Consider the following 14,540-nt stretch of genomic DNA (forward strand, 5'->3'; position numbering starts at 1 on the left):
TTAATTTACTTCTGGAAACAATGTTAAAAATTTATACCCAGCACATGATTTTTCCTGCAGACTGAAACAATTATGGCATAAGGGTTAAAGAAAAAACACTAAATCTAGCCCTGATATCTATTCTTATGTCATTTATGATTAAGGTTGCAAGAAATATGAATTTTGGGTCAAATTTACTGCTAATTAGAAAGGACTGTAGTTTAACATCGGGAAGAAAAGCCCTGATGGTTAACCATTAGCAGAACAATGTTTCTCTGTCCGGCTCTGGGGATGCCAGTAGCAAAACTTTAATCAGATAGCTAACTGCAGTTTTAATCCTTTCTTCATCATGTTTTCTTTCTTTTCTTATTTCTAAGGTCAAAAATACAGTGTAGTGTATCAGTTTTACTTAACAATGCAATTTAGATGTTTTAGAAATGCAGTATATGTACAGAGCTCATATCTTCATTTTTCCTTTGAATAAAAATTTGGTTTACAGTGGACTGTCTCATTCCATAATCGTTCCGTTTCCTTGTGCTAATCATAAAGAAGACAGCTCTGTTGATTATATAAAATTAAATTATTTTAAAAATAAAGCACACAGTTTGGTATTTCTAACTTGAAACATTGACTGCAAGCTGTCTGATTAAAGACTTAATTAAATATAAAAACTAAAAGCCAGAGAGAACTCTGGGGTTAAGTGACCAAATAGCCAGAATGCTGCATCCTAGAAGACACTTTATCACAATTCAAAAAGTATGATATTCACTTTTAGTTAAAAGGAAAGTTTTCATTTTTTGGCACATGGCCTCATCATGTTTTTAGGACTACTGCTGACACCACAAAATGCCTTTGTATTTGTTGCTTGTGCAAAAAGATATTTAACTAACATTAAAATATGATTTACAAACACTTCAGATCTTACCTGTAACTATTTAATCCATCCATTTACTGGACCCACTTAATACACTTGAGAGGCCCCAGCGCTTATCCCTGTTACTATCATGTACTGAGTGCAAAGCAAAAACAAGACCTAGACAATATGTTTGTCCATCATAAAACAGGACTGTGGTGCTGGAGTTGGAAGCAGTTATTGGGTTACTGGAGTCTGAGTAGGTATAAATGTATTGGCTCCAACTAAATATAAATTGTAATACAATAGACAAAAAATTCTAATTTTACATATAATAATTCAATTAAACAATTTTTGTTCTAGCCTTATGATAAAAATATAGCCTCTTTTTTAATTGTGTAAGTTTTGTCTTATGTTTAATGTTGCTCAACGCTTGTAACATTTTAATTAAAAAATAAAATAAAAAAGCCACAACAGCATTGCTACAGCCTTTAAACCCAAACCTTAACCTTAAAATGCAGCCTGATGATTCATGTTGGCAGTGATGAAATGCCTTGTATCTTTTATGTTATGTGCTTTCAGTCAACATAGTAAATATATTTGTCTAATTACATTTAGAGGAGTTGGAGTCAAAGGTTTTATGTATGGACTCCATAACCCTGTCATAAACCACACACTCTTAAGTCACAGGTGCCAATGAATCTAACACACATCCCTTAGGTATGAAACCTAGAGTGAAGGCCACACAAAAACCAAGAGAAAATGTGAAAAGTATATACAGACTCTGACACCCCAGGACTTCAACTTAGTCTCCTCATGCAGTGATGTCGTAGCACTACCAAGTGCATTACCACGTTCTCCAATGTGCAAACCCTACATTATATCAGTAGGTCAAAATTAAATCTCCTTTTCTATTATTTACCTTTTGAACTACAGGAAGTAATGATTTTTTAAAAGCGTAACAGCCAGTGTGGATGTATTAAATAAAAAAGACATATATTTTGAGTGGATGTGGTTATTATTCATTATCTTAAATTCTAATGAAAAAGATTTAACTTGCCTCCTGTGAGTATGAAACTAAATCAGAAGGTGCTCTTTTGTTTAAAACTATTGACATATTTAAAAAAGTGTGAAAATGTGTTTATTAACATGCCTGAATTGAAATGTACATCAATTATGTTTTTGTGTACTTTAGATTCATGGAACATGTCAATTGTTAAAAGTACAAGCAACAGATACAAAAACAAGATACTTTAAAGCCAGAAGCCCTGGTATGTCAAATAGGGTGAACTTCCCATTTAATAGTTTCATAAATGCTAATTCCTGCATACATCTGTAGTCGCATCTCTTTAAGAAGCACTTAATCCTATGTCTTTGAGTAGAGGGTTTTGTTTGTTGGGAATTTGTTTTATAGATCATGATGAGTTTAGGTTTTGTTTTGTGCACTGTCTTTTGTAGTGCACCATACTAAGACACAAGATGTATTTTCACACAATTACGCCACTGACTGTCAGACTAGGAGCCTGTAGCTTTTCGGCTTGTCTGTCTGTTTTTAGCAGGACAGTGGAAAGGGTAATAAATAACTCCCATTCTCAGTGGCTGCTCAATACATCAGGGCTTTCTAAAAAAAATTAGGGAAATAAAGGGAGTCTAGTTAATCTAATTATAAAGAAAATTAACATTTAAAAACTTGAAATAAATTTTCTGTGGAAGAAGTCAGTTCCTGCCTTAAAATTAAAACAAATTTACAGAAGATAAAATAATTTAAATTCTTACTTGTCACCTATAAAGCTATGAATATATGTAATCCGTAGAAAGCTGAGCTCAGAATCAGTCCAATCAGCCCAAGTTTAGTCTTCTACTGAAGTGAAGAAGCTGCAGCTCAGACAACTATTAACTTTAATAAGTGTGTATCAGATCTCAGGATTCATTTGGTTTAATGGTGAGTTTGCAAACAAACTTTGCTTATCTGAAGCAATCTGGTCACCCAGAGTAAGGCGCAATCTGACTGAATATTTAAAAAAATATATACATTTCCTTTCAGTTGTTTTATGAATGTGTGTCATTCACTCATTGACCTTGTCAGGCAATAAATAATTATTTCTGTTGGGAAGCAATACGGTTTAAAAAGATAAAAAAATTACATTTTTTTAAATCACAACAAAGACTCTCACCAGAAAAACATAGAATAGAAAATGAATGGCTAACAACAGTCCTGATACATTATAATACAATGTGACTAGACAGGGACAAGCAAATAGAACAAATGTTTACTCCAGTTAAACTTATTGCAAACCGTCTTATTTCAAAGTAGAATCTCAGCAGAACAAGTAATGCACAATGTAAATCTGAAGAAATTACAGTAATGCAATCAACCTTCACAGTTTAACAGTACACTAAAGGTATTGTATACAGCAGCAGTTCTTTTTCTAGACTTGTTAACTTTAGGACCCCAGGGAGTCTTAAGCCACACTTTCTAATTTTAATCCCATCAAGACAAGAATTCCCTCACACTGTTAAATCAGATTGCATCTAAAGTTTAACAGACTACACTCTACTGGTCACCTGTTGATAAATATAAATTTTGTAACCTGGAACATAACTCCAATTTCTAGGAGATCTAATATTGTTTTCCTTTTACAGAGTAAGACAAACATGGAAAGTGAACAGGCAACATCATAAACAATAAAGCAAATAGCAAAAGTCCAAGGTATTTACAAAGATATGAAACGCCCATGCAAGTCCCTGAGTGGGGCTCTGAGCAGAACCCACAAAAGCAGAGTTTGCAAGGTGTGAAGTGTCAGAACAATCCCAGTGACACACTGTGTACTGTCAGTGTGAACAAAAGGAACAAAATGAACTTTTTGGTTGGTATGGAGAAAAATTTAAACCCCATTTTTGGTGCTGGTGTTTCACATAATTAAATGACAGGGAGCAGTTCAGAATAAAAATTGGAAAAGCTTTTCCTTGTTTGCTGTGGTGACACATTCTTGGGCTATCATGATTTGAAAAGTAAGATACTGTGTAGGCCTGAGTGGCTCACCTGTTCAAGGCACTACTTTAGAAAAGAAAAAAAGGACACAAGCCTTACTACGAAAGAATTAAGAGAGATATTAGTACGGATAGCCTCTCTGATCAGACCCTAAGGCGAAGGAAGGCAGGGTTTGATTTTTCAAATTCTCCTCTCAGAAAAATGTTTCAATGCATAATAAAAAATAATGTGGATCAATCCGCTCAGTAAATTCCTTTTGTGGGAAAGTCCACTACAGAGTAGCAGATGTGGATGATCTGAGTAATAGGACTCAAGTCTTTTTACATACTTTTTTCCTATTGCAATGCAAAATAATTCATTCAAAATAAATTCACAGTGCTTGCAACGTGAAAGGTAATGTGTTGTTGGATATAGTCAACTGTGTAAAGAAGATGGCAAGATTTATTATCACAACATGAGCAAAAATTACATTAGTATATTTCACCATGTAGGAATGTAAACTTTTCTGTTCTGGCATCATCCTTCTTATTACATTCAGTTAATTTCATTTTCCTCCGTGATATCATATCTGACAAAATTATCATCATAATCCAACTGACACTAAAAGATTTATGCCATTTCATTTGGTTTGGATAACTACTATACTGTACTTTCAATGAAAAGGCACCACCCTCTGGCTGATTCTGAAATACAACTAATTGATTGGGTTACTGGTGTTACATGTTAAATCAGAAATTCTTTTTTTTACAAGATGTAATCAATAATAATAATAATCAACCATCCCAGACAATTGTCCAGAAAATTTCAGAGTCTGTTTAGGATTGCAACTAACCTGATCCCCTGTTTATATACAGTATATATATATATGTGTGTGTGTGTGTGTGTGTGTGTGTGTGTGTGTGTGTGTGTGTGTGTGTGTGTGTGTCTAATTGTTTTTTTGTTTTTTTCATTCTTCTGCCATGATAGTATTTAAAATGTTACTTACTAATTAATAGGTTCATGTGATATGGAATGTTGCCGTTTTCACTTTTGTAATCACTACACTTTTGATAACTCACTGGAAATTTTCTTCCCTGTATTATAAAATGCACCAGTCACAAGTGGCTGTACCAATGCTGTGAGTGCTTACATGCACTGATATGTCGGCTGAGAAGCCCTCCTCAATGAAACAAAATGCAGTGTGCAAAACTGAGTCTCATCGGTAAATAAAAAAAGAAGTTGACAGGAGATTTATTTTGAACTAAAATCTACAGTGGCCGGCACGGTGGCGCAGTGGGTAGCGCTGCTGCCTCGCAGTTGGGAGACTCAGGTTCTGCTTCTCGGGTCCTTCCTGCGTGGAGTTTGCATGTTCTCCCCATGTCTGCGTGGGTTTCCTCCAAGTGCTCCGGTTTCCTCCCACAGTCCAAAGATATGCAGGTTAGGTGCATTGGCGATTCTAAAGTGTGTGTGTGTGTGTGTGTGTGTGTGTGTGTGTGTGCCCTGCGGTGGGCTGGCGCCCTGCCTGGGGTTTGTTTCCTGCCTTGTGCCCTGTGTTGGCTGGGATTGGCTCCAGCAGACCCCAGTGACCCTGTGTTCGGATTCAGCGGGTTGGAAAATGGATGGATGGATGGTAATGGATGGATGGATGGATAAAATCTACAGTGTGTATTGTTTATTATTATAGGATACATTCTTAAGAATTAATTGAGGTTTTTGACAGATGTTTTCAAAATATGAATTTTTTGGATGGATACTTTTTTAATTTGACACATTTGCACATTCTGGTATATTTAATCGGTTCAAATTCTTATGACAGTAATATTTATAATATCAGAAAAAAGTTTACTAAAGTACACTTTTTATACATATCATTGATAATTAAGGCACAATCCTATTATTCCTAATGTGGCCCATGAAATCAATAACAATCTGTTAGAACATTTTCTTTATCAAAATACCACTCTTCCAATGGAGTCTATGATAGTGGAATTGAATCTGTGATTTGATTATCATCAAATCAGTGACACAAAATGTTGGTGACTTTTTGAGGTCTCTGTCTGTGATTTTATAGCACCATTGAATAAAGATGCATGATGCTCTTGCTGTCAGGTGTTTTGTGTTGCTTGCTGTTTGCCCTCACTCCTCCTGTCTGTTTCAGTTGTTATGAAACCCTAATTATTCAATAGCCACATGATGGAAGTGGCAAAGGAAGTAAAAATGGCTTTACTTAAACTTGGAACATCTTGTTCCTCTGCTAAGCCATCATTGAGACCCTTTAGTGCTTTTGACTCTGCGTTTTTATTTTAAACACCAGAATAATCTATAAATTGAATTGGAAGTGAGGTGATTGAACAGCTATAGCAAATGGGGTATGTTTAGATTTTAAGTCAATGGTTTTTGAACTGCTCATATCACATTCTGTCATTTACTGTTTAATGAATTCAAAATATGGATTAGTTAAATTAAACTGGGATAACCCTGAATTTTTGTGTGTTAGTGACCTGGCCACTAAACTTAAACCTTCTCTGTATGCAACACTCCTCTAGTCATTTTAAATGGCTGGATAACTCACTAAGTGAATCCAGTGTCATTAGGTTCTCATTAACTGCCAATATTTTGTACTCGCTGTTTAACACAGCCACAGGCAGTTAAGCAAAGCTTATTAATGAGAGTTGAACTAATAAAATTGTCAGAGGCTCCTTATCAGTCTACAAGTTAGAATCAATCTGATTCTTCTTTTAATTTTTTAATGACTGAGAACTTGTGCCTTCAATACAGCACATGCTGTTTATTTTATTAGGTCAGAATTGCCACCATGAATTTGGTAAGACTATAACATTTGCATGCTGTTTGGAATATAAGGTACATCTTTTGCCATTCTCATAGTTTTATAGTTATACTATTACATATTCTTTCCATGTATGTGCTTTTAATTTCTGTATAATTCAAAAAATAGCTGTGAAGTTGGTAATGTCATATTCACAACATAAGATAGCAGAGTGGGCTCTCCGTATGTTAGTGTGTGATGTAGACTTTTAATGTTAGTAAGAATATGGCTCCATTAATCTCCCAAATGAGACTCTGAACATGTGTCTCCAATAGCTTTAGAGGAGCATTTCAACAGTGAATCTGTGCTTGCAGTTATATTAGAGGAGTATCTAATGGGAAGTGAGGAATGGAAATGGCACAGCACAATGCCATTTTATCATTTTTCAGTGTAGTCTCATTGAAGGTGAATGCACTTCTGCCACTGTTGTACCAACCTCTGGATGCCATGGGGAAAAAAAAATAAAACTTCTTGCAAGTCACACCACTGCATCACCTCATTGATGATAGCATCGCCTGCGTCAAAATGTCGACCACACCATTTTTACTTGTAACAAAGGCCCTACTTATTTTGATACTGCAGTAATTCATTAACGACTAATTTGTTTTATCTTAAATAATGTTCTCCTTGGTAAACCTGCTATAGTACACTATGTACCTTGTCAGAGGCTTTGCCCAATTGTCATGCAACTATCCACAGAAGTGGTAATACAATACAAATGCATTTTCAAGTTTGCATTAAATTACAGTCTCTAAGATGCTCTGTTTTTACTTTTGCTACATTCTACACCATCTAATTTTTTTTCTGAAAAACACATAAATGAAGTGGTCTGGACTTGGCAGGTTGCTGGCTCAATTAACCCCTATTAGGAGTCTTAATTCAGATTTATTCATAATAAAGGTATTAATTTGAGTGGTGTGTTCTTTTCCAACATTTTGATAATCCTTATGCTTTGAATTCTTTACAGCTAGTACTTGGAAGAGTGAGCCTTTTGGAGTCTTTCCAGAATACTATATTTTGAATGATAACAGGTGAGCCAATAACAGGACTGCTGGTAGATTTTGTTAAGTAATCAAATAATACAAGCCAGATGGCATTCATTAGCGCATCTGGCTTAGTAATAGCTCTGGTTTTTGTATGGTTTGGAGGACAATATAATTCATCCTTTTTGTCACGTAATCAACAAAATGGTATGACAGGTCTACTAAAAAGAGCAAAAGGTATGTGCCACCTGAATTTACATTACACTGTAATGTACAACTAATAATAATAATAATGCTAGGAGATTCTTTTTTAAATGTTGTTTGATATGCATTATACTTTGATGGTCAAAAATACCACAAACATATCTTCATTTTCCAATCTGGTATCTTCAGTCCTTGGATTTTGCTACATCTTGTCCTCCAGGATGCTTTTGACTGCCTCTTCAAGAGCAGATGGTTCACCAGTTCCTAATCCACATTCCGGCACATTTTGAAGAGAAGGGGGTTCAAAGAGGCCAAGGCTAGGAGTTTCTGAGACTGACTGACCCTGAAGCTTCTGCAACAGCAAGATACTGTCAATAGCACTTTGAAGATGTTCACTGAGGACACTATCTGCTTGAGGGCTCTTACATCTTCGTTCTTCTTGTCCTGGTGAGGGCTCTGACCTTGGTCTTTTGGCATATGGAGCAGGCATGCCTGTTTCTAGACATCTTTCATCAACCTCACCAAAATTCTGCCGAAATGAAGGACACAGTCCTTCTTCTTGATGATTTACAGTAGTCCCAGACTGCAGGCTCTTTGTCACAATCCCTTCTCCATTTTCTGCAGATTGCTTGCTTTTGTTCTCGAGAAAACTAAAATGGGCTCCATTCATAGCAGTGGTATTCTCACCACATCCTGTTGCTTTGGAGAATATTGACTGCTGGTGCTCTAGGGGAGCAGGAAGTCTTTGGATTGCTTCTCTAAAATCAAGACTGTCCCATGTCTGTTCCTTCTTACTGTTACCATTCACATTGTCCATGTTTATAGGCTCTAGTTCAGATCTAGCTGTAGAAGCAGGAGAAGAGACTGCCCATGGTTCACACACAGAGTTACGTACCACTTTGCTATAGCCAGCTTCTTGCTTGATAGTGAGTTTTAAACCCCCCCGTTTTCTAGATGGGTAAGTCCTCAGACTTTTGGTACAGTCAAACATTAACCTCAATGGAGGAGAAGAGCAAGGTGGATCAATAGGAGCCAAGTTAGGAGTCACACAAAGAGGAAGATCTGTATCTGGAGGAATGGTGGGCTGATTAGCAGGAGAGACATAGGAAACTGGTTTGTAATTTGAAGCCACAGGCCCATCTGTGAGACATTAATAAAAAACAGTGAGGTTTAACTAAAGTGGATATACTTCAGAGAGATTAAACTCTTTGAGGTGCCAGCATATCAGTGGTGTGGACACATGCAACAAAAAACATTTAGTCTAAAGTATGAAAGTTGTTTCACCATAACCCTTCTGATCTGTATATACTTGGCATAACCAAGGGAACAAAATAAACCTTTATTACTTGTAACAAATACAAAAACATGATAAAAACATCCTCTTAAAGTGTGTCTGCTACTCAGCCTTTCTAGTATGTTATAATATAAAACATTGTTGAGATGTATTTAAAACTTATTTTTAATTACAGTACATGTAAATTTAAAGTTTATGGTAAGCTGTCATAGCAAAATGGCCATTTATTAAAATGGGCTAAAGAGTACAGTAGTTAGTATATCTGTTTCAATCGCATTGTGCATTTCCATCCCTCTCTCTTTGTATGTCTTGTTGACTTTTTTCCATTGGACTTTCTAGCCCTTACACCCTTCTTTCTTTGTGCTTTTTGTTGCCTTCCTCTGTTGGACATTCCTACCCTCTTGTGGTCACTGGACGACATTACAGCCAGGCATGGAAGCCGGATGAAAGGATGTTTTAATCACATTTTATTTATTTTAATTTATAAATACAGATATTTAAAAAAAGAATTATTATAGCATGTACTAATGCTCTTTATTACTGCTTTATACAAATACCAGAAAGTCACTACATTCCACTAAATTAAGGTAATGTTGTACTGTTTTGGGGGGAAGAAAGGCCTAACTATATAATTAAGGTTCAGAAGAAAGACATGGCATATGCTAACAATATTAAGGTCTAAGGTCACATTCTAAGTTGCTGTTTGACAGCAGATTCCTTTTGTGTCTTAATGAGCTTAGACTTTCCTTTGAAAACTGAAGTGCAATCTATGAAGTCAACATAACGTTAAAATAGAACAAAAATTGTCATTTGTATAATTCTGAGGTTTTAAAAAACCAAGATTATTTCAATGTTTTCTCAAGTGAACAATAAAGACTGTAATTTCTAACAGATACATTTCTGGATTTTTTTTTTGCTGATTTCAGTATATCTGACTTTAATAAAAGTAAATGGTTATCAGTTAAAAAAAAATCAGAAAAAGAAAAATTAGATAATCACATGAGAGAAGGCCATGTGGGCCAGACTGGACAGCCTGGTTCACTCATACCTGAAGTGAGTCTTCTAACCTTCTGTACCTCCCTGAGTTCTACTCGCTCATCGTGAAGAAATAAGCGTTCCAACATCACCATCTCTGCAGACTGCTTCACCTGCTTTTGGGACAATACAGACAGTATCAACAGTTTGTCTCCTTATAAGGCTGATCACTTTCAGAATGAGGAGACTAATGACAGTTAAGACAGTTTTAATTCCCATACCCTACTGGTATCTTATGTCTTGAGATAAGTTTGATTAAGTGATATTACAGATGTTAACAGTGTAAGAAAAGACACTATATTGCACCCGACCCAACACAGATTCACACGGGAGGCACGGGTAAAATAAAATAAACTATTTATTTTTCTTCAGCTGGAGGGCATGTCTTCCCTATAATCCCTCCAGCCACACCACAGTCCCAAGCAGAGTACAATAATCACACAAAGTAAACACACTTTCTCTTCCTCCAACACTCCTCCCTGGCAACCTCATCCTCTTCCTCCCAACTCTAGACGCTGAGTGGTGGTCGCTGTCTCCCTTTTATTGGGTACCCGGAAGTGCTCCAGGTGTTTGATTGCCGACATTCGGCTTCACTTCCGAGTAAGGTGAAACCAGTGCCCAAAAGGGACCAGCAGCTCCTGTTGCAGCACCCCCTGGCGGCACCTGCGGAACCTCACAGAGCTGCACAGAACTCCAATCCCCATGAAGCCCTGGGGGAGTCCGAGGCACCACTGCAGCCCAGGGAGGCTGCCATCTAACATCCAGGGGGAGATACTGGGCTTCTCACCCTTTTCCCCCTGGCAGATGTGGTGAACAGGTGTCCCGGCCATCCGTCACAACAGTTATTGGCATAATTTGTCTGTTAGACAAACATAAAATACAAAGACAAAAACCTTAGATCAGCTTACTTGAATTTCCTGAAGCATCAGTTGCCGATATTTATTGAGCATTTCCTGAGTGCGCTTTAGCAGCTGGCTGGACACAGTTTCAAATTGCTCATCCACTGCAGACACAGAATAAAAAAGGGCACCTTAGCATACCATCTCATCTGCACAGAAATTGTTTCTGTGTATTTTGTGCACTTACCACCTCATCCGCTTATTAACTTCACGTCTTAACACATTTTCAGTTTTCTTATAATACAGTTTATTTTTCAGTTCATAATCAGTTAATGTGCAAAATGATGTACATAGAAGAGATCACTTAGGGTGGAATATTGCACAGTATGAATGCTTTTATTTTTCTAGTCAGTCAATTTTTTGTTTCAAATTAATCCCAGACTTATTTTTAAATACATTAAATAATAATTGCTGGCAGTAAATGGGCTAAAGACCTTCTAAAAATTACATCCTTCCATTCACTTCCCGAGTGTGCGTAATCTGTCTCTGTGGTTGTTGTCAATTAGACTCTGTAGTGTTAGAATGTGACTTCTGTCATTTAGAAAATATTTATTCTAAAACAGTTATTGTTTATTTCGGCAGCACATCATGATTACTTTCTACTAACTAAGTGTCCTTTTGGAGCTTGTGTGTGTTCTTACTAGTTAATCAACAGAGCCATCTTGCCTTTGCACAACGTTTTGAGAAACAGATAAACAAGTTAGGATTTTGTTGGGAAAAAATAGGACAATAATATGAAAGTGACTTAAGGTTGGCATCTACTTATAACTATGTTTCTCAGTGTATTGTCTACTAACACCAACTTGTGTGTTAACTGATTACTATCCCGACATTGTTTCACCTTATCTTTTCAATATCCCATTACTTAGATCATATGTCACATCTTCCAGTCTGTCATGCTGTATTTACTAAACTCTTTAGCTTGTCTTTTCTTGTTCTTTGCATCTCGACAGCAATATGTCTGCATAATGCCTTACTGTGACTGTAACAGCCAAGTCAGAACATTTCTCTCCTTTTAATTCTCTTGCTTTGTAATCATTCCGGTGTGTGTTCAGACCAAGGTGTGTGTATGTGTGTGTTTATTTATTTGTTTATTTTCTTATCTACCTATTTATGTATTTATTTCATTAACGAGCCTCTCTAGAAAGCCAAATTTCCCCCCTTGGAACAAACAAAGTTTCTATTCTATTCTATCTGGTTCTTAATGCCAACAAAGCCAAGGAGCTGGTGACAGATTCAGAAAGCAGAAAGCAAACCACACAGCCATCTATATTGGAGGGGTTGCTGTTGAGAAGATAAGCAGTATTTAATGTCTTGGAGTGATTATCACTAATGAACTAAAGTTGGCACGTATTTTGGCTCTTATAAAATCAGGTTCACCAGCACTTCTATTTCCTCAGAAGTGTAAGGACAGCCTGCATTTCTCCGTCTCACAAACATTTACAGGTGCACAGTGGAGTATGTCATCACTGCCTGAATCACATCCTGGTAAACCACAAGAGTGTAAATCACTGCAGAGGTTAGTCAAGATGGCACAGAATATGACTGGCTCCCAGCTGCCTTCTTTTCATGAGATACACAACACTTGCTGAAGTTCAAAGGCACCCACGATGATTAAAGACCTTAGCTGTCCTGCACCATGGTTTTTTGCACTCCCATCTTTTGGCAAAGAGTACAGGCCCATTGGCACTTACATGAGTAGATTCAGGGACAATTTCTACCAACACACACACACACACACATTTATTTCATTGTATAATTTGCACCACCATTAACTTGACTTAATGTGATTTGCTCCTCCAAGAACATTGTGTTTTCATTGTGTTTAATATCTCAAGTCCATTCACTGTACACTGTCCTTTTAGAGTGACTCCTACTCTTATTATTTACAAAATTTGTTCAAAATGTAAAGCCAGTCATAACAATTTTAAACAATTTCCCTGGGTAATGCATTCCTTAAAATCTGAAACGTTTTTCCCTAAGAAAATATTGGTAAAGACAAATTAAACAAAATTTTAGAACACCTTTATAGCATGGAAATAAAAGAAGTAGTTTTTGAAGTTTAAGGTCAATTTAAGGTCCCCTGTGCCTTAACTGGGAAACTTGTTTCAATGCTGTTCATACACCATTAAGGAAAAGCAAGTTTGCAGAACTGATTCCCAGTCGTACCATTAAGCATTCTGTGACAACCTCTTCAATAATGAATTCTGCAATGCAATGGAATATTATTCTGCCTTCAGTACACTTGAATGACTTCAAAACAAGAGCAACGTGTCGATGCAAAACAGGCAATAACATACTCAAAGAGTGTTAGTGATGGCAGACAGAGAACAGCAAACTGATCCTTTTGAACAAAATCATCACTTGCATTTCCCAAAGCGTCAAAGCATCACAATAAATTCAGAAAAGAAAAATAAAATGAAGGTTGTACAAGGAACAGGCCCAGTAATGATACCTCCTATGTATCTTACCTACACTGAAATCATCCTTGGTAGGCAGTCGCCCAACAAAGGTGTGGTAGGGAAGGAGATGGACAATTGCATCTTCAACGGAGTGAAATGGAGTTGAACAGTCTGGATTCATAACAGTAGTGTGATCCTTATTAATTTGATGCTGGAACCTGAAATATATTTCATATATTCATAGTTATATGACAGAAAATTGCAAAGTTTACAAGAATAGTACATTTTCTATACTGACATACTATAGGCATATTTAGTTGGAGTAGGTGAAATTTCAAAACGCTTATTAACAAATAACAATAATGTAATTATACATAAACAAGCTGCTTCTGCATTTAACAGCATGATAGCACATGCTTTTTGTGCCTTAAACTCAATTCTTATGTGATGTGGAAATTGTGTGCTTCTCATACTAACCGAGATTTTTACAAGCACTCCAGTTTTCTCTGGAGATCACTCTAAATTTTATTTTAATTAAAATAAAAGAATTGTACATTTTTCTGCTTGTAGAAAAAATTATTGTCTAAAACATTTTATTTTGGTTAAAACATTGATATGTTTATTTGTACAAAGTACAATGGCAATAATTTGGCATCTGCTTTCCTACTCTAGCAAGAGCTTCCAGACCATCCTGGACAACATAGGGGTGAATGTTTGAAAAAGCTACATAGATGAGGTATTGTGACAGCTTCACTAACCTAATGAGCACAATGAATGAAATAATCTACGCTTATTTGTGAAAACTTTCATTTTCTTTCATTCTAAATTCCAGGCTTCTGACCAACATAATCACTTAAGTACAGTAGATTCTAGATTTGCACTTGGGTCACCACATAGCGAACTGTGCTTGGTACATTTATTACTTGAGGCACACTTTGGGGGCATTCTGACTAGACCTAGTGTTCACATTGGTCTCAGCAGCAGTCATCCCAGATTATCGGGCTCTTCATGCTACCAGAAAGTGAGCACTGCAACCCTGCAGAGGACCCTTAACACATATATACAATCTTAATTCTTCTTTTTCGTCTTTAAA

The 14,540-nt window shown here is 36.5% G+C and overlaps 1 protein-coding gene across 1 annotated transcript in view; it reads right to left on the reverse strand.

Annotated features, from left to right (window-relative positions):
• Nucleotides 1–5,459: 5,459 nt before the first annotated feature.
• The window catches only part of si:ch211-168d23.3 (BRD4-interacting chromatin-remodeling complex-associated protein), a 45,295-nt gene continuing 36,214 nt past the window's right edge, over nucleotides 5,460–14,540 (reverse strand). Inside the window, exons 11-14 of the mRNA XM_028821387.2 lie at nucleotides 13,517–13,665; nucleotides 11,055–11,149; nucleotides 10,160–10,262; nucleotides 5,460–8,957 (exon numbers count right to left, since the gene is read on the reverse strand). Of these exons, the coding sequence (XP_028677220.1) occupies nucleotides 8,020–8,957; nucleotides 10,160–10,262; nucleotides 11,055–11,149; nucleotides 13,517–13,665 (1,285 nt within the window). The 3' untranslated portion in view covers nucleotides 5,460–8,019. The remainder of the gene's footprint in view (nucleotides 8,958–10,159; nucleotides 10,263–11,054; nucleotides 11,150–13,516; nucleotides 13,666–14,540) is intronic.

This window comes from Erpetoichthys calabaricus, chromosome 16, assembly GCF_900747795.2.
Source record: "Erpetoichthys calabaricus chromosome 16, fErpCal1.3, whole genome shotgun sequence".
Lineage (NCBI taxonomy): Eukaryota > Metazoa > Chordata > Cladistia > Polypteriformes > Polypteridae > Erpetoichthys > Erpetoichthys calabaricus.